This window comes from Hyperoodon ampullatus, assembly GCF_949752795.1.
Source record: "Hyperoodon ampullatus genome assembly, chromosome: 14".
In the NCBI taxonomy this organism is placed as follows: Eukaryota; Metazoa; Chordata; class Mammalia; order Artiodactyla; family Ziphiidae; genus Hyperoodon; species Hyperoodon ampullatus.
The window spans coordinates 8,699,864-8,717,765 of record NC_136927.1 but is presented as its reverse complement, the minus strand read 5'-3'; the positions used below and the strand labels follow the sequence as shown (position 1 = coordinate 8,717,765).

The 17,902-nt window shown below is 39.2% G+C and overlaps 1 protein-coding gene across 1 annotated transcript in view; it reads right to left on the bottom strand.

Annotated features, from left to right (window-relative positions):
* Positions 1 to 17,902, bottom strand: part of SEL1L2 (SEL1L2 adaptor subunit of SYVN1 ubiquitin ligase) — a gene marked incomplete at both ends in the record, with an annotated part of 99,688 nt that overhangs the window by 29,931 nt on the left and 51,855 nt on the right. Inside the window, 3 exons of the mRNA XM_079718959.1 lie at positions 84 to 137; positions 9,430 to 9,592; positions 13,574 to 13,676. Coding sequence (XP_079575085.1) covers positions 84 to 137; positions 9,430 to 9,592; positions 13,574 to 13,676 — 320 coding nt within the window. The remainder of the gene's footprint in view (positions 1 to 83; positions 138 to 9,429; positions 9,593 to 13,573; positions 13,677 to 17,902) is intronic.

The window sequence follows — 17,902 nt, the reverse complement described above, 5'->3', positions numbered from 1 at the left end:
CCCTTCAATTAAAGAGTAGACCCTCTATTCAGTGTCCCTTTAAAACGTCATTTTTGTTCCAGAAAAAAATAGAATGACCTTACCTTAGCTTGATTGTATTCCATCCCTATTCCACAAGAAGACAAAAATCCTAATGCCTAAAGCCCAAAAGAAAAAGAAAAACTCAACAAATCCATTTATTTTACAGCTATTCTTACCTACATTAGTAAGGGGTATTTTAAATGTCTGCTCTATAATAATAAGGCTGTGTAAAAAATTAACCAGAAACTTGGTGGCATAAAATGACCATTTATTATGCTAAGGATTCAGTGGGTCAGAAATTTGGCCAAGGTAGAGTGGGGATGGCTTTTCTCTGATCCATGATATGGGAGCCTTAGTTGGAAGACTCAAAGGTTAGGGATGCAATAATCTGAATGCTGGTTCATTCACATGTCTGGCAGTTGATTCTAGCTGTTTGTTGAGACCTTTGCAGAGACTAATGGCCAGAACAGCAACATGTGGCCTCTCCTGTTGTATGAGCTTCCTCACAGCATGGTAGCTGGGTTCCAGGAGTGAGCATCCTGAGAGAGAGGGAGCCAGGCCGAGCTGTATCCTTTTTATGACTTAGCCTTCAAAGTGATGTAGCAATACTTACAGCAAACTCTATTGTTTGAAGTAGTCACAAGCCCACCTGCATACAAGGAAATGGAAAATAGACTCTACTTTTTGATGATGTTGATTAGGGGTCTGAAATAGCATGTGGACTGGAAATATTACTGTGGCCATTTTGGGGGGGAAATGCCATACTGCTCAACAAAAGCCAGAAGAGTGTGGAGATATTCAACTTCCTCTTAGTTATTAATCTTCAAGTCTAACACCTATTCCATCTGTGTATTCTTTTTAGTACAGAATATGTCAAATATGAAAAAGTAAATAAAGTAATATAAAAAACCCATGATCCATCACCCAATCATTATCCATTGTCAGTTTGCCCAATCTGGCTTCATTGATATCCACACTGATTTTCTCTGGCCATCCAGTTTATTTTGAAGTAAATCTTGGACAATATATATTTCATCTGTAAATATTTCAGTATGTGCCTATGAAAGAAAGAACCTTTAAAAAAACAAAATCATAGGGCTTCCCTGGTGGCGCAGTGGCTGAGAGTCCGCCTGCCAATGCAGGGGACATGGGTTCCTGTCCCGGTCTGGGAAGATCCCACATGCCGCGGAGCAGCTGGGCCCGTGAGCCATGGCCGCTGAGCCTGCGCGTCCGGAGCCTGTGCTCCACAATGGGAGAGGCCACAACAGTGAGAGGCCCGTGTACCGCAAAAAAAAAAAAAAAAAAAAAAAATCATACCATTATTCACTAAAAACATTAATATAAATTTGTTAATATCATTAGTCAGTATCTATATCTACCCAACTGCCTTATAAATGTTCTTTATTTTTCTTTTCTTTTTTTAACAATTTGTTTGAATTGGGATCCAGATATGGCCAATACATTGCAACTGAGTGGGAAGTCTCAAGTCTTTTTTAATATCTAAGTTTCTTATCCATCTCTTTTCTCCTTGTAATTTTTTGTTATTGTTGAAAAAACCAGTCACTCCTCCTATAGAGTTATACTTAGCCTGGATTTTGTTGATCACAATACTGTATTTTCTACAGGCTGGCAGTCAGATTTAGAGGCTTGATCAAACTTAGGTGTGATGTGTTTGGCAAGACTGTCTCATAGGAAGTGTTATGTATTTCCATCAGGAGGTATATAGTTTCTTGTCTCTGCTTTGTGATGTTAGCAGCCAGTAATGACCACTGTGTAGGTTCATTGACTTATAAGGGGTGGCAAAAAGATACCAATCTAATTCTGTCATTCCTTCCTCATTTATTAGCTGGAATAATTTTACAAAGAAAAACTTTCCTTGGTCTCCTATATTCTGAGATATAGTTTGTGAAGAATAGTCAATAAATGTTTGAACCTGTTTATCAGTTTTCAAAATAATGAGAGTTGGTTCTCTAACATCCTCCAAAGTGATTAAAGAGTGTTGTTTCGGGCTTCCCTGGTGGTGCAGTGGTTGAGAATCTGCTTGCCAATGCAGGGGACACGGGTTCGAGCCCTGGTCCGGGAGGATCCCACATGCCGCGGAGCAACTAGGCCTGTGAGCCACAACTACTGAGCCTGCGCGTCTGGAGCCTGTGCTCCGCAACAAGAGAGGCCACGATAGTGAGAGGCCCGCGCACCGCGATGAAGAGTGGCCCCCGCTTGCTGCAACTGGAGAAAGCCCTCGCACAGAAGCCAAGACCCAACACAGCCAAAAATAAATATTAAAAAAAAATTTTTAAAAAGAGTGTTGTTTCTAAGTATCATTATGAACTAATGGATTTAAGTACATTTGAGGTATTTCAGTCCATTGTGGTCATTATTCATCTTCATGCTCAATTGTTCCATCTTTAGTAATTCGTGCTTGTTCGAGCTGCCAGACCAGGGATTGAACCCGGACCACCGCAGTGAAAGCGCCGAGTCTTAATCACTGCAACACCAGGGAATTCTTATCCTAGTATTTTCTGACAGCATCCTTGCCATCAAGTAGGATAAGATGTTTCAACATCATCTTGTACATTTCTTGCCCCACACCCGGAATTTGACATTTTCCAAAGATTCTTCTTTCTTTTCAGTGGGAGAGGACTTCTGTTGTTAAGCATAATTCCTTTTGGGGGGGAGAATTAATATCTAAATTTAACTTTTTATATATTTGTTATCAAATTAAGAGATGCATATGTATTAAAAATTAAAATTCCAATACTTCTGAGGGCTTAAAATACAAATATCAATGCCTTGCTCCTTTCTAGGCTACTCCCTATTTGTCTCCTCAGAGATAACCACTTTTACTTATTTTAGCTGTTTTCTTCTGATAATTACCACCATTAGGACTCCTGATAAGTTGCTACTACTTGCTGTTAATTTATATATTTTGCACATTAGCTATAGATTTGCTAGATGATAGATGATGATTTAGGTCATCTACATCACTTTAGTTTTTCTCCTTCCTCCTCTTCTCAATAGAGTCATAACACTATTTTTTGTCAGAACATAATTGTAATAGTCTGTTTTGGTGTTCCTAATATTTTCAAGTTGCTACTCATTTGTAGCTTTATTATTCCTATCACCATTTTTACAAGTTCTTTCTATACTCTTATGCAAATCATGGGTAATATGCCTTTCTTTCTATGCTTCAAATTAAAAACAATTTGGTATTAGCCATTCAGCTTAATAGCTGATGGAATATTTGAAGAGCACAGGGTCATAGGCAGCGTCCTGAGGCAGATTACCTGACTTACTTTCACCTTGGCATCAACCTATTAGTCTATACTTTTTATTTACCATTATCAAAGCCCACATTTCTACTTTTTCATCTAGCTCATGAGAACATGATGCAAGACCTTGTTAAATGTCTCCCTAAAATCAAGATACAACAAGGTCTGATAATTCCATCAAAACAGAAAATGAATAATTTCTTAAACTTTTTATTAAAATTTCAAGGATAAAGAACAATCTTACTTTTTAAACTAGGGAATTGACTGCAGAGTTCAGTTCTTAAAACCATAATAGCTCTAACATGTGGTTTATAATTTGTAATCTACTTAATCCATAAACTAAAAAAAAAATTTAAGATTCTGCCAATTCCTCTTTGGTCTCAAAGGCTCCCTTTTCAGGAAAGTTGATCATGAAGGCTGTTATTACAAATGGAAAGCGTCTGGAATCCTGGTACTCCTCTAACCCTGGTAGTTATATTTTAAATGGCTAAATTGGCTCCTTGTAAAAATATCTTTAGCCAATATTATTGGCTAAATAATTTATTTTTCTTGCAACTCTTAGCAATTTTTTTTTTTTTTTTTTTTGCGGTACGCGGACCTCTCGCTGTTGTGGCCTCTCCCGTTGTGGAGCACAGGCTCCGGATGCGCAGGCTCAATGGTCTTGGCTCACAGGCCCAGCCACTCTGTGGCATGTGGGATCTTCCCGGACCAGGGCACGAACCCATGTCCCCTGCATCGGCAGGCGGACTCTCAACCACCGTGCCACCAGGGAAGCCCGAGCTTGTATTATAAGATGCTTTCACCAACAGTGTATCATTTTGTGCAGAGCCTACCACACTTTTTGGCCTGATCCTCTTGGAGAAAATTGTGAGGTCGTGAAGTTGTGTAGTGGATTGTGTGGGAGTTAATTTCCATTCTGTGATTGGGATGGAGAGCTTTCTCTGTATAAAGCTCATTCTATAAAGGGCTAAAACCATGATTTTCCCAGCTTCAAATAATCAACTCAAAGAGAATGCTTCCTCTCTCTTTAGCAGAAAAATAACAATGGATGATCTTGAATTAATTATCTGGAGGGCTTAACTTTTTTTTTTCCCCACTGCTTAAAGCATGGCAGGCACTAGAGGAAGACAAAAGATGTTATGGGCTGTCATGTAGTAAATATGCCAATTATAGTCAGGGCTGTCCTGTTTCTTTACACTTAGGCATTGTTACCTAACAACTTTACAGTAGTCAGTTTTTGGTCTTTGGTCTTTTCTGAGATAAGGCTGAGGTGAAATGAAATGGATTATAGAATGATTAAATCTTTTTTTAAATTAATTAATTTTATTTTTGGCTGTGTTGGGTCTGTTGCTGCACGCGGGCTTTTCTGTACTTGCGGCGAGCGGGGGCTACTCTTTGTTGTGGTGCGTGGGCTTCTCATTGCAGTGGCTTCTCTTGTTGCGGAGCACGGGCTCTAGGTGCACGGGCTTCAGTAGTTGTGGCACGCGGGCTCAGTAGTTGTGGTGCATGGGTTTAGTTGCTTCGTGGCATGTGAGATCTTCCCGGACCAGGGCTTGAACCCGTGTCCCCTGCATTGGCAGGCGGATTCTTAACCACTGTGCCACCAGGGAAGTCCTAGAATGATTAAATCTTAATCCAGAAAAAAAATGCTGTGAGTTGAAGAGAAGCTACACTATAGTGATGACATCAATGATACTTTCAGTGGTTTTAAAAGGTCAAGCTCTGCCAATTAGATTTGTTTATTAGACTCTGAACTCAACCATTGTGCTGTGTTATAGTCACTGGGATTTGAATGGAAAGAGTTAAGTGTAGAGGATATTTTAGTATATTTCAAAGCAAATTACTCAGGTTCCATAATAGCAACTTAAAAATTAAATGTTCCTCCTTTTTCTCTTTATATAAGGAATTATTAAAAGAGAAAAAAGGTTAAGCATTTAATTATTTTAATTGTTGTACGGGGCTTGAAAGCATCTGTGGTCATTACTTTTAGCTCAAATTGCATGCCAAACAGAAGTGTGAATCAACCCTGATGGAAAACTAAGATCCTTTTTGCACCCTTAATACAAAAAGATGATTAACATCAAAAAGAAATGCTTTACACAGGTAATCCTAGAATTATCAAAGGGAGTACTTGATACTAAAAATGATTTTTTTTTTCAGTAGTAGCACAGTGCTAATAATCATTACGGTGATTAAGTTAATTTTAAGGTGATACAATGTGAATGCTCCATTTCTTTTTTTAAAATTTTTTAATTTAATTTTATTTATTCTTTTATACAGCAGGTTCTTATTAGTTATCCATTTATGATCCATTTCTTGATTCTCAAAGCAAATGAGGTTTAAACTCTACCTTCTTGTTTGGCAAATTAATAGACAAATTTTCTATTGAAACAGTTCATCAGTATCAAGAAAAGAATGAGTCTTTCTAATTCTGAATCTCTGCTTCCTTAAATGAGGATCAGAGAAATAAAAAATACATAATTTATCTACCTCCAGCTGGTATACTACAATATCTTATGACATCCTCTAAAATATGGCTTATTTTTATTTGTTCTTTCTTCAATTTTCACCATTTTCATGAAGACTACACCATTAGTGAATAGTTTTCATTATTTGGAAGGTACAGATTCTTTGCAAATCAATTCAATGGAGTCTGTTCACAATCTTATTTGCTTTTATTGCCCTTATTGGGATTTCTTTTAGTTTATTTGGATTTTTTGTGAGATGAACCATTCAAGGTGCATGAAAAGAAATAAGTATGTCTCTTTTCCTCCCTCCAGCTTTCCTTTTATACATAGCCTGAAACCACATTTCTTCCCCCACCCCCTCAATGCCTGCATGAATCTGAGATGATATCTTTTTTGTTTTCTTTGTTAAATCAGGTCTCTACTAGCCCTCTGGCACTCCAGGCTTCTCCCATCTATAACATTTCAGTATTTCCGATTGTTCTTATCCTTTTCCCCCAGAGATAGGTGTCTTCATTCTCACTTTCTCTCTATCTTTATGTCTATCTCTCTCACTCTCTTTCATTATCATTCTCCGTATACATTTCAGCTTCTTCAGCCACATTTCTGTTGCTACGTTGTCCTCGCAGTTCCCAGCAATATTTCCTACCAGTGCGGCTGGATTCCTGTATCAGGCTGGCACAAACAGCCTGAGAAGAAAGGTGGTCACCTGGCCAGTCCTGTTAAAGAGCTGTGATCAATATGGCACGTGGCCAGCCTTGTTGCAGCAACCAGCCATCGAACAAAGCACTGTTTGTACCATGGAATATCTTTAATTGTTCTTTGTACAAGGAGATTTTAACTGCAAGAGGACTTGCTATCAGAAACAGATTTTCCTATAGTGATGACAGGGATGATAGTTAATTTCAGAATAGAATCCAGCTGTAGCACTGGAACAGGGTCCTGTAAGCTCCCTGCCCATCCAGATAACACTTTGGCTGCAAGATCACGGGGAGCTGAAGGGAGGAGGGGGAAGTCCAAGTGAAGAATACGGGTGTTCAGGTTGTCAGGAAGAGCATAAGAGGAGCTTGGGGCAGAGACTTTTTCCAACCACTGTTGTAGCATTTCAATAAACAGTGTGGCTGAATTTTGCACATCAGGTCAATGTCAGCCTTTCAGGTGATAAGTCTGTCCTCACTTGCATTTTGTCCTCTTGTCCTCCTGAGACCAAACACACATAAATAGACAGGAGGTCTGGGGCCATGCGATAGAACTATTCTAACTAGAATATGTGGAGTGAAACTCTGACTTCAGCTTTAAAATCCATATGTTTTATGTACCAATTACGTTAATTTGGAATTTTTTTTTCTGAGAGTAGTACTTTGACCCTTGCATCAAATACTTTATTCAAATATAGACAAATCCTTCATGTTGCCTGTATCCAATATTCTAGACTGGGAGCAAATGTCGCTTCTTCCTTGAAGCCTTCCCTACCTGCCTCAGGCAAAACCAGTCAGACCCTTTTCTGTGCCTAAAGCACTTTATACACAGCTTAACTCTAGTCCACCTAAATTATGCTGAAATTATTTGTTTATATTTCAGATTGGCCCATGAGGACTTTGGCCTATTAATCTTTTTCTCCCCATCAACAGGATTATGTGTGGTACATAGTAAGTGTCCAAGAAACAACTGTTGACTTAATTAATTAATTAATATACCCACTAACAAATAAAGCACATATTCAGTAGTTTAGAAAGGAATTAGGTGACATTATTTGTTGTGGTGGTCATGATGGTAACATTTGGTCTGTTTTGGAACTTTATATTTTTGATTAACCAAATATGGGATATATTCACAGGGAAAGATATCTGTGATATATTATTGAGTAAAGAGCAGATTAGGAAACAGCAATTAAAGTATGTCTCATTTTTGTAAAAATTTTTCTACATACTTATAGGAAAAATTCTAGAAGAATAATAGTAAGAGTAATAATTGCATTTATACCTTTTATGATGAATGATTATAAAGTTCCAGGTATGGAATTAAGTGCCTTCACACATTATTTTAATCCTCACAACTCCATTAATTCATTCATCATGAATTAATTCAGCATTCAGGTAATATTTTTTGTCCCAGGCACTGCACTAAATTTTTAGAGACATAGCAGTGAACCAGAGAGACATAGAACCTGGTGTTTTATCATTATCCTAACTCTACAGGTAAAAATTAGAGAGGTTACCCTACTCATTAGAGTTCCTCTCATCCAACTTCTGGTTCAAATAAATATGCAGACTCACAAGACTCCCACAGGCTACACATGCCACCAGTTTCTTCAGGTAGATGTAGCACAGGAATCACAGTTTGCCAGCAGGGCAGCATCAGGCCTCCTTTCTGTGGGAGTCCTTGCAGCAGGTCACATAGTCCTCCAGCAGCCCTCATCTTTGGTCCCTCAGATGACTCAGACACAAGGGGATGAGATCCACATTGGGTGGTGCAACAGGCACCCTGACATAAAAGCCTCATATTCCCCCTGTAACAACTCCATAGGCATAGTGTCCAGGATCCCGGTAAGAATCATCACCACCATCAGGTATTATAGTTCATGACAGTTTCTCCCAGTCCAAAGGTAGTTTACCAAGTAGAGGTCATTTCAACAATAGCAATACTACCTAGAAACATAGTTAACATTTCACTCCTATCACACTACCAGGGAAACAGAAGTAGAGAGTGAACCAAAGGTCAAATTCTCATGCAGATGAAGGGGAAAGGGTTTTGTTAAGTAGTTATCCAATAAGCAAGTGGTAGAGTGCATTTGAACTTAGATCTGCCTGACTCCAAAGCTTAGCTTGTATACTTTACTGGATGGAAACAAAAATGATCTATGGGAAAAGATTTTAGACAACTTTTAGCGTCTTCCTCATAATTTCTGAATTCGGGTTTTCTTGTAATCAGCATAAATCTGTTTTGTGATCAGAAAGAAATGTTTTCATTAAGAAGACCAGCAACATGAAAACATACTTTTGCTATAGCATTAAGTGAAAACAACCAGAAACAAAATGATACATCATAATCATAATACATGTGATTATGATGATGTTTTTAAAAAGAAAGATGCACAGAGGAAGAAGCCAAACAGAAATGCAAAGCAGTCCTAACAGTAGTTGAGTCAGGATGGTTGGCTTGTGAAGGGCTTTTTTTTTTTTTTTTTTTCTGTTTTCCAGATTTTCTAGGAAATGCTTATGTTATTCTTGGAATAAAATGAAATACACATATTAAAATAGGAAAGGAAATATATATAGCTTATAAAATATTTGAAGTGTAAAAACCAGGCATCCTAAGGTAGGAGAGTTAGTTCCATATTTCTTTGCATAGGTGAATATATATTATATAAAAGTTAACTGTGTTAGGGGTTCAGAGTTCTCACATTATTTCAGAACACACACATGGACATGGATGGTGGGAAGGTGGATTAGAGAGCAGCTCTGTTCCATTCCTGAAAGTCACTCAAGAGCTAGAAGAATTTGCCCCCGGCTCCTGCTCGTTCCTGCCCTGATGGAACATTACACTCAGTGCATTACAGTAACTTTCCTAGGCCTGGGCTCATGCAGTAGAGGCTCAGCTCCTCTCACATGTTATTTGCCTATAATTATTTCAGGATGTAGCTATTTAAAGTTTAATTTTCTTTCAAAACTCACGTTTTGGGCTTTATATGATCCTTCTTTAGCCAAGGACTCGTATAATTGGATAGCTGCTGTTATGTTTTGCATGCCAAAATTTCCAAATAGCAAAGCATCAGCCATTTTCTCCATAGCTTTCAAGTTTCCCATGTCAGATGCTTTAGCAAAGAGTTTGTAGGCTCTGTTTGAAGAATACGGAGTTAGAAGTGTGATTATCAAAAATGAAAATTGCTGCTCCCTCCTTCGTACTGCTTCTCTCTAACAAGTAGGACCTGGTTGATGTTGCTACTAACAATACAGTTTGGCTAAAGTCCATTACATTTCTAGACCAGTAGATTTTTTTCAGCCCTAGGTCAGTCTAAGATTATAATTTCAAATATATCTGACAAATAATGAAGCTGCTGAAAAGTAGAAATATTTAGGCTATATCATGCTTCAAGCTTATAGACCAAGTAAAGTGAAAAATTGGGGCACTTGTCTTAAAATAGTGAACTCTCCCATGGCAACTCCCATTAATTATGAGTATTTGATTTATAAAATGAACTCTGAGATACATAACAATATAATCAAAATCAATTAAAAATAATCAAAACTGGAATGTCATCTTGGAAGTTACTATCATGAGAACAGTTCCTTTATATTCCAAAATAAATTTCTAAAACAGAACATATTATTCAGCACAGCAAAGACAGACTGTGTGGGAAAACAATAACCAAACAAAACCTTAATGGTTTTTAGGGCTCTAGAGTCTGAATGCCTGGGTTCAAATCCTGGCTCTACCACTAATTTAGTTTGAGAGCTTCGGGCAAGTTACTTAACTTCTCTATGACTCTCTCATCTATGGAATGGGGATAATAAGAGCACTTACTTCATAGGGTTGCTGGGACGATTCAATGAGATAATCCATGTGAAGTGCCCGGCATACTGCCTGATACAGAGTAAGCACTCAATAAATCTAGCTATTATTATTACTAGGACTGTTGCACAGATTCTAAAGTTTTATAGCATGGTACTTTTTCTCCTATAATTAGTGGGTAAATCACATAAAGTTTAGTGATTACCAATATAGATGCCAGAGGATTGCCTCACAGTGCATTTTATGAGTCCTGGTCAGAAGTCACCCAGACCTGATCTGTGTAGCAAGTGATGATGGAGAGACTTGCAAGGTCAAAACTTGTGTTGGAGACAGAGAGTGCTTTGGGGATTTATTTTTACTCTTATAACTTCCTTTTTGGTAGCAGTAAGATCAGTCAAGCCTGTGACCTTGACTCAAATACAGGAACAAACACACAAATCTACCACAGCTACCAATTCAGAAGGATCAGGAGACTCAGCTTTATATACCCCTACCCATGCTGATGCTAGAATAAGCTGCTCTTGGTCAAAAGCTGGAGCAGAACAGAATGGGCCAAAAAGGCCAGGATGAGTGACATCCAGGTACGCATTAGGGTCCTGGATGGCAAACAGAGAGAAGACCCCAGTGGGACAAAAAGAAGCCAGGAGATCAAGCAAAATTAGCCATGGTCAAAGCAAGCGGTGGTTCTGGGGACCAGAAGGCAAATAATAAAATAGAAGGTCTCAAAGGTCAATGAATTCAAATGTCTGGCATCAAGGGATGGGCATGGCAACAGGATACAGACTCCTGGGAGCTCTTCTGTTGCATGGCTTGCTGCTGCAACCACATAGTCTGCTGGGACTAGAAGGGAACCAACATGGTCCAGGGCAGAGAAACCTGAGATGGGCTACAGGGGCCAGCAGTATATCCAGTCGCTGGTCCCAGGGGGCAGCAAAAGTTTGCAAAACCAACCCCTCTAGGTGTCTTTGATTCTGAGGGAGGGGTGGTTACTTAGGTCCCCTGTCAGGAAAGTCCAAGGTGATATATGGAATACCAGAAGCAGGACCAAGGGCAGGAGAAAGGTGTTAGTAAAGTTTGTGGGATTAAGATCTGGACTGCAATCCCCAAGAGTGAAAAAGTAGGAGAAACTGGGCTGCAGGGGCAGATCTCCAAAAGAAAGTTCAATTAGGTATCTGGATTGTCTCTAAAGGATCTGGCATTGGATGCTTGGTTGGGTGCTGGGGAAGGAGGAGGCTAAATGCATCTCTAGGACACATCAGAAACTTGGTGTGGGGCAGCAGCTTATCTTCACAGCTTCTTCACTGATGGGGAGTAATTCTTAATGACAGTTAACCCGGGATGTCATAGAGGTTTCTTGACTCCTTCAGACAAGTTTGTGTTTCCCTGACATATGCTTGCTTAACATCTGTACTTCTAACAGCACTGACTTGTTCAGCAATTTTCCTTTCCTATATATGAAGAGACTGAATAAGTGAATTAGACCAAGGTGTGGGTGTGGATGAGCCAAAAATTCTACTAGCCCCTCTAACTTATGCTACCCTCATCTGAGAAGAGGTGAAGCAAGGAGGGGGTAGGGTAGAAGATGAATAGGAGGGATATGATTCCTCTTTGGTCTGACCAGAATCTTAAAGATGGCTATATTAGATGTAACTGGCTTAAGTGGAGAGCAGACCATCCTGAAAACTGAAGGAATTTCACCCACCTTGCCCACAAACTCCTAGGTCTTTTGTTATGAATATATTTGGTTTCAGGTCTCCACTGCTACACATGCTGAAGTGTCAGGAGACTCAGATTTATGTACCCTCTCATGTATCTATGCTGCTACAGAAATAAGCTGTTCTTCTCGGATTCTTGGGCAAGGACTGGAGCAGGATAGACTGGGAGAGAATAACCTGAGATTGAATGACAGCAGGTAGGCATGAAGGTTCCTGCACTGCTGGATGGTCCTGCACTTTTGCTCTTATAAAGAGCTTCTAATTTAACTTTCCCTAGAGAGAGGATCAAATCCCTTACTTCTTTCTTCTTGTCAGTTTGGAAAAATCAGAATCTTTTTGACCTTCCATTTCCTCCTCCATAATTTGGGGATAATAATTTATGTCTTACAGTATCATTGTGAGCAATGAGTAATATCCCACACATAAATGCCTACAACATTAACACAAAGAAGGACCTTGAAAAATGGACGTTGTGACGTTTTTATAACCAGGTTCACACTTGAGTGCCCCACCCCCACCCTCATCCTCTACACTCTTAGGCTCTTCTCAAAGGCTTTGAGTTTTCAGAAAGAATTCATGGACTCTGCGGCTGCCTGCCTGGGGCTGGTTACCACAGCTCTGGGATGCTTCCCGTGGGGCTGGTATGCCTAATTTGTGTGAAAACAAAAGAAGTCTCCTTGTCGGGGGTTCAGAGTCCATTCTTTCTGTTATGGTTCAAGACACACTTGCCTTCTCTTCCACACCTTCCACTTACCATTTAGAGGACTAGAGATAAAAATAACAAACACTTATCTCCTTATTACTAAGGACATTGTTCTAAGAGCTTGATTGCATTATCCAGGGCACGAAGCAGTTAAGTAACTTGCTCAGGATCACACAAGTAATGGCAGAGCCAGAGTGTGATCCCAAGGTTTTAACTAGAGACTTGATAGGACCTCAAGTTGTGCCCCTCTCCTGGGGGGAGAAGATATTTCTGCCTCCCATTTAGACAAAGTAGACAAGTGAAAAGAGAAACAATGGACATGGTGTGAGACCATGTGGCCATGGCTTGGTCACCTCCCAGCTGTGCATTTGTGATCACCTCACTTTTAACATCCTTGAATCTCTGTTCTCAACTTTTTAAAGGGGGAAAAATGAAACTCTTCTTAACTCATAAGTCTGTTCTGGGGATAAAATGGTGTCACATGCACGAAAGTGCTCTGAAAACCATAAAGTGATGTACAAATGCTGTTAGGCAGAATAAACATTCTAAAACAATAACTTCTCTAATTCAAATAATACATGTTTTATTTCATTTGAATCAATTAAAGCCAAAACAGAATATTTTTGCCTGAATGCGCAGATCAGTGCCTTCATTCTGCCTTTCATTTAATGTGTAGGGACTGCAATTTCACACATAGTCCTTCCATATGTAGGCTGGATAATTTGTAGGATTCTTTAAACACGATTTGATCCTTTTAAAAACAAAAGCTTACAGGCAAATATGCTTACTTGTTATACCAATAAGCTTTTAATGACAAATTAGATTTTGGATTGTTCCTTTTTCTCAACATGGAAATTGAACTTGGCTTAAGTAGCTGGATGGACTTACTCTGCTTTTTGTTTTCGGCTTTTAGACTGCTGGAGGATCTTGATGCCCATCTTAAAAAGCTGGTCTCCTTCATCTGTGAAAATATTCTTTGCTTGCTTTTTTACTGTATATGGAACAACAAGGACAAATAACATTATTTTTGTGTTTATATTTTAAAAATAATGTGCTGGAATATTAGTTTGGGGTTCTCTCTCATTTTCTAACCTCTGCATTTCAAGATCACCTCACCTTTGGTCAGATGGTAGAAGCTGCCTACAAAAGTACTCTCTTCCTCTATTTTGTGAAAGGTCTTGGAGGGTAGAGGAGACAGACAGATGTTTCTGATGGTAGGAGGGAGAGAGGTGTTCCCGGTCTGGGAAGAGGGTACAAAGTCCTACAAGCAGAAGACAGGAAGCAAGGCCTCTAAGGGAAGGGGTTGCCTGGTGTATTCTACAGGCTGGATCTTAGACACCAGGCTCTCAGCTCTCAGATCCCTTGTCTGAACCTTAAGATTTCATGAGCAATGGGCATCTCCAAGATGACCATTGTGTACCTAGGATTGGAGGAGAGAATCTCCCTGAAAATTTTGCTCTACCCAAGGCTCCCTCCTCCTCCCCAGAACCTTTCTCAGACCTTTCTAGCCTGAGAACTGTTGAGGATGAGCATCAGGAATAAGGGGGCAGAGTACGTGTGCCAAGACACACTTTGGACCTTGGAGAAGACACACAGAGAGAGTATCAATAATAATTTGCCTTGTGGGATGGAGACTCAGAGTACATTTTATAGTATTTAAGGAAAATAAAGAAACAGGAATTTACCTGCTACAATAATAATATTTTAAAACATTTATATAACAATTCACAATTTTCAAAACATATCACCAGTTTACAGATGGGGAAAGCTGGTTAGAAGGAGAGTCTGCTTTGGAGACCCCACCCCAACACACACACACACACACACACCCCTCATAGTATCACAGTGCCTCTTGAAGTCAATTATGACATTCACTGAAACCTCTGATTAGGTGAACCACATCTGAAGTCATTTTATTTTTTTTTTAAGTTTTTTAACACCTTTATTGGAGTATAATTGCTTTACAATGGTTTGTTAGTTTCTGCTTTATAACAAAGTGAATCAGCTATATATATACATATGTCCCCATATTTCCTCCCTCTTGTGGCTCCTTCCCACCCTCCCTATCCCACCCCTCTATGTGGTCACAAAGCACCGAGCTGATCTCCCTGTGCTATGTGGCTGCTTCCCACTAGCTATCTATTTTACATTTGGTAGTATATATAAGTCCATGCCAGTCTCTCACTTTCGTCCCAGCTTACCCTTCCCCCTCCCTGTGTCCTCAAGTCCATTCTCTACGTCTGTGTCTTTATTCCTGTCCTGCCCCTAGGTTCTTCAGAACCTTTTTTTTTTTTTGGATTCCATATATATGTGTTAGCATACAATATTTGATTTTCTCTTTCTGACTTACTTCACTCTGTACGACAGACTCTAGGTCCATCCACCTCACTATAAATAACTCAATTTCATTTCTTTTTATGGCTGAGTAATATTCCATTGTATATATGTGCCACATCTTTATCCATTCATCTGTTGATGGACACTTAGGTTGCTTCCATGTCCTGGCTATTGTAAATAGAGCTGCAGTGAACATTGTGGTACATGACTCTTTTTGAATTATGGTTTTCTCAGGGTATATGCCCAGTAGTGGGACTGCTGGGTCATATGGCAGTTCTGTTTTTAGTTTTTTAAGGAACCTCCATACTGTTCTCCATAGTGGCTGTATCAATTTACATTCCCACCAATAGTGCAAGAGTGTTCCCTTTTCTCCACACCCTCTCCAGCATTTATTGTTTGTAGATTTTTTGATGATGGCCATTCTGTCTGGTGTGAGGTGATACCTCATTGTAGTTTTGATTTGCATTTCTCTAATGATTAGTGATGTTGAGCATTCTTTCACGTGTTTGTCGGCAATCTGTATATCTTTGGAGAAATGTCTATTTAGCTCTTCTGCCCATTTTTGGATTGGGGTTGTTTGTTTTTTTTGATATTGAGTTGCATAAGCTGCTTGTAAATTTTGGAGGTTAATCCTTTGTCAGTTGCTTCATTTGCAAATATTTTCTCCCATTCTGAGGGTTCTCTTTTCGTCTTGTTTATGGTTTCCTTTGCTGTGCAAAAGCTTTGAAGTTTCATTAGGTCCCATTTGTTTATTTTTGTTTTTATTTCCATTTCTCTAGGAAGTGGGTCAAAAAGGATCTTGCTGTGATGTATGTCATAGAGTGTTCTATGTTTTCCTCTATGAGTTTTATAGTGTCTGGCCTTACATTTAGGTCTTTAATCCATTTTGAGTTTATTTTTGTGTATGGTGCTAAGGAGTGTTCTAATTTCATTCTTTTATAGGTAGCTGTCCAGTTTTCCCAGCACAACTTATTGAACAGGCTGCCTTGTCGCCATTGTATATTCTTGCCTCTTTTATCAAAAATAAGGTGACCATATGTGTGTGGGTTTATCTCTGGGCTTTCTATCCTGTTCCTTTGATCTATATTTCTATTTTTGTGCCAGTACCATACTGTCTGGCACCGTAGCTTTGTAGTATAGTCTGAAGTCCAGGAGCCTGATTCCTCCAGCTCCATTTTTCTTTCTGAAGATTGCTGAAGTCATTTTAAAGGAGAGGCATTCTGGGATTTGATGCCTCATTAACAAGACAACAAAGAACTTTTAAAGTGGTTCTTGTTTTTCTTCTTCCTGACATCAGACTTGTCCACGTTCTTTTGTAAATTTAAAAAAAAACCCAAACACAAAAAACTTAAAAGCCAGTTTACAATTATTTTGAATGCTTCAAGTTATCCAATCAATTTAGTAACACCGGACAAGTTTTGTGTCTAATTTCTGCTTTGGGTTGTACCTTACCTATACTTATGATTAAAGAGGAAAAATAATGGGAAAAATCTACTCATCTGTGTTTGGAATAGCAATTGCTCCTATTAACATGCTTTCAAAGAGTGAGAATAAATTTTGAAAGGTTGACTCTGCATCCATATACATATGAGAAATGATTTACCACTACAGATTTCTAACCATGGCTTTTACCTTTACGTGTAATTTTCTTTTTGCTTTTCCAAATGTATTAAAATACAAGTTTTCTTTAACACAAGAGGGCTCAATTATCAGAAAAAGTTATCTTGACAACACTTTGATTTTCTTTTTATGGTTTAATGATTTCCAAATTTGGGGAAAATTACAGTCAGGAAATGATTTGTGGGTTTGAGAAGACCATTCTGAAGTTGATGCAAAGGACCTTCACGACTCTGGAGTCCTTTGAACGGCCAACTGTTTTGTACTGGTAGGGGCTCTAAGGTGACTAGCTAGAAGTGGTGCGGATGAGCATCAGGAATAAAAGGGCGAATAGGTGTGCCAGAGAAGTATTTAAGGCAGCAGTTATTGTGGAAAGTGCTCCAACTAGATGAATTTGTATTTCAGTGTTTGTCAGAGATATAATTTGTAGAGAGTTCTAGACACTTTATTACTTCTGCAGTCTTATTATCATTACTCCCTATCTAACTTGGGCACTGTTATGGGCTGAATTGTGTCCTTCAAAATTCATATATTGAAGTCCCAACCCCCAGTACCTCAGAATGTAGCCTTATTTGGAGATGAGGTCTTTAAAGTAGTGATTAAATGAGGCCATTAGGGTGGGGCCCTAATCCAATACGCCAGGTGTCCTTATAAGCAGAAGAAACACCAGGAGCATGCGGGCACAGAAAAAAGATCATGTAAGGACACATTGAGAAGGTGACCCTTTGTAAGCCAAGGAAAGAAGCCTTAGAATGAAACCAACCCTGAAACACCTTGATCATGGACTTCCAGCCTCCAGAACTGTGAGAAAATAAATTTCTGCTGTGTAAGCCACCTTGCCTATGGTATTTTGTTTTGGCAGCCATAGCAAACTAATACTGATGCCAACTCCAGATCACAAGGAAAACAAGCTCTCCCTTCTCCCTGTGAGAAAGGATGCACCCAAACTCAGTTTCTGATCAGATCAGCGGCTACCTTCTAAAAGCAAGAGGGACTGAAATTTCCCATGGCCCCCCAAGGTCTCCAGGTGCTGGACATCTGACTTTCCCAGGCAGCTGGATGCCCAAGTAGCTCACCTCTGACAAGGTCACTTTCTCATGATTGTACTCAAAGTACAGTGTAGTAGGTAGACCTTGCATGTGTCCAGAAATACCTGGACCCAGATTACCTTTCTGTGAGATGGTGGGAGAAATGGGAATCTATGCCTTCTCCTGCTCATACTTCAGTTGTAAAATTCTCTAATCAAGTCTATTTCTTAATTCC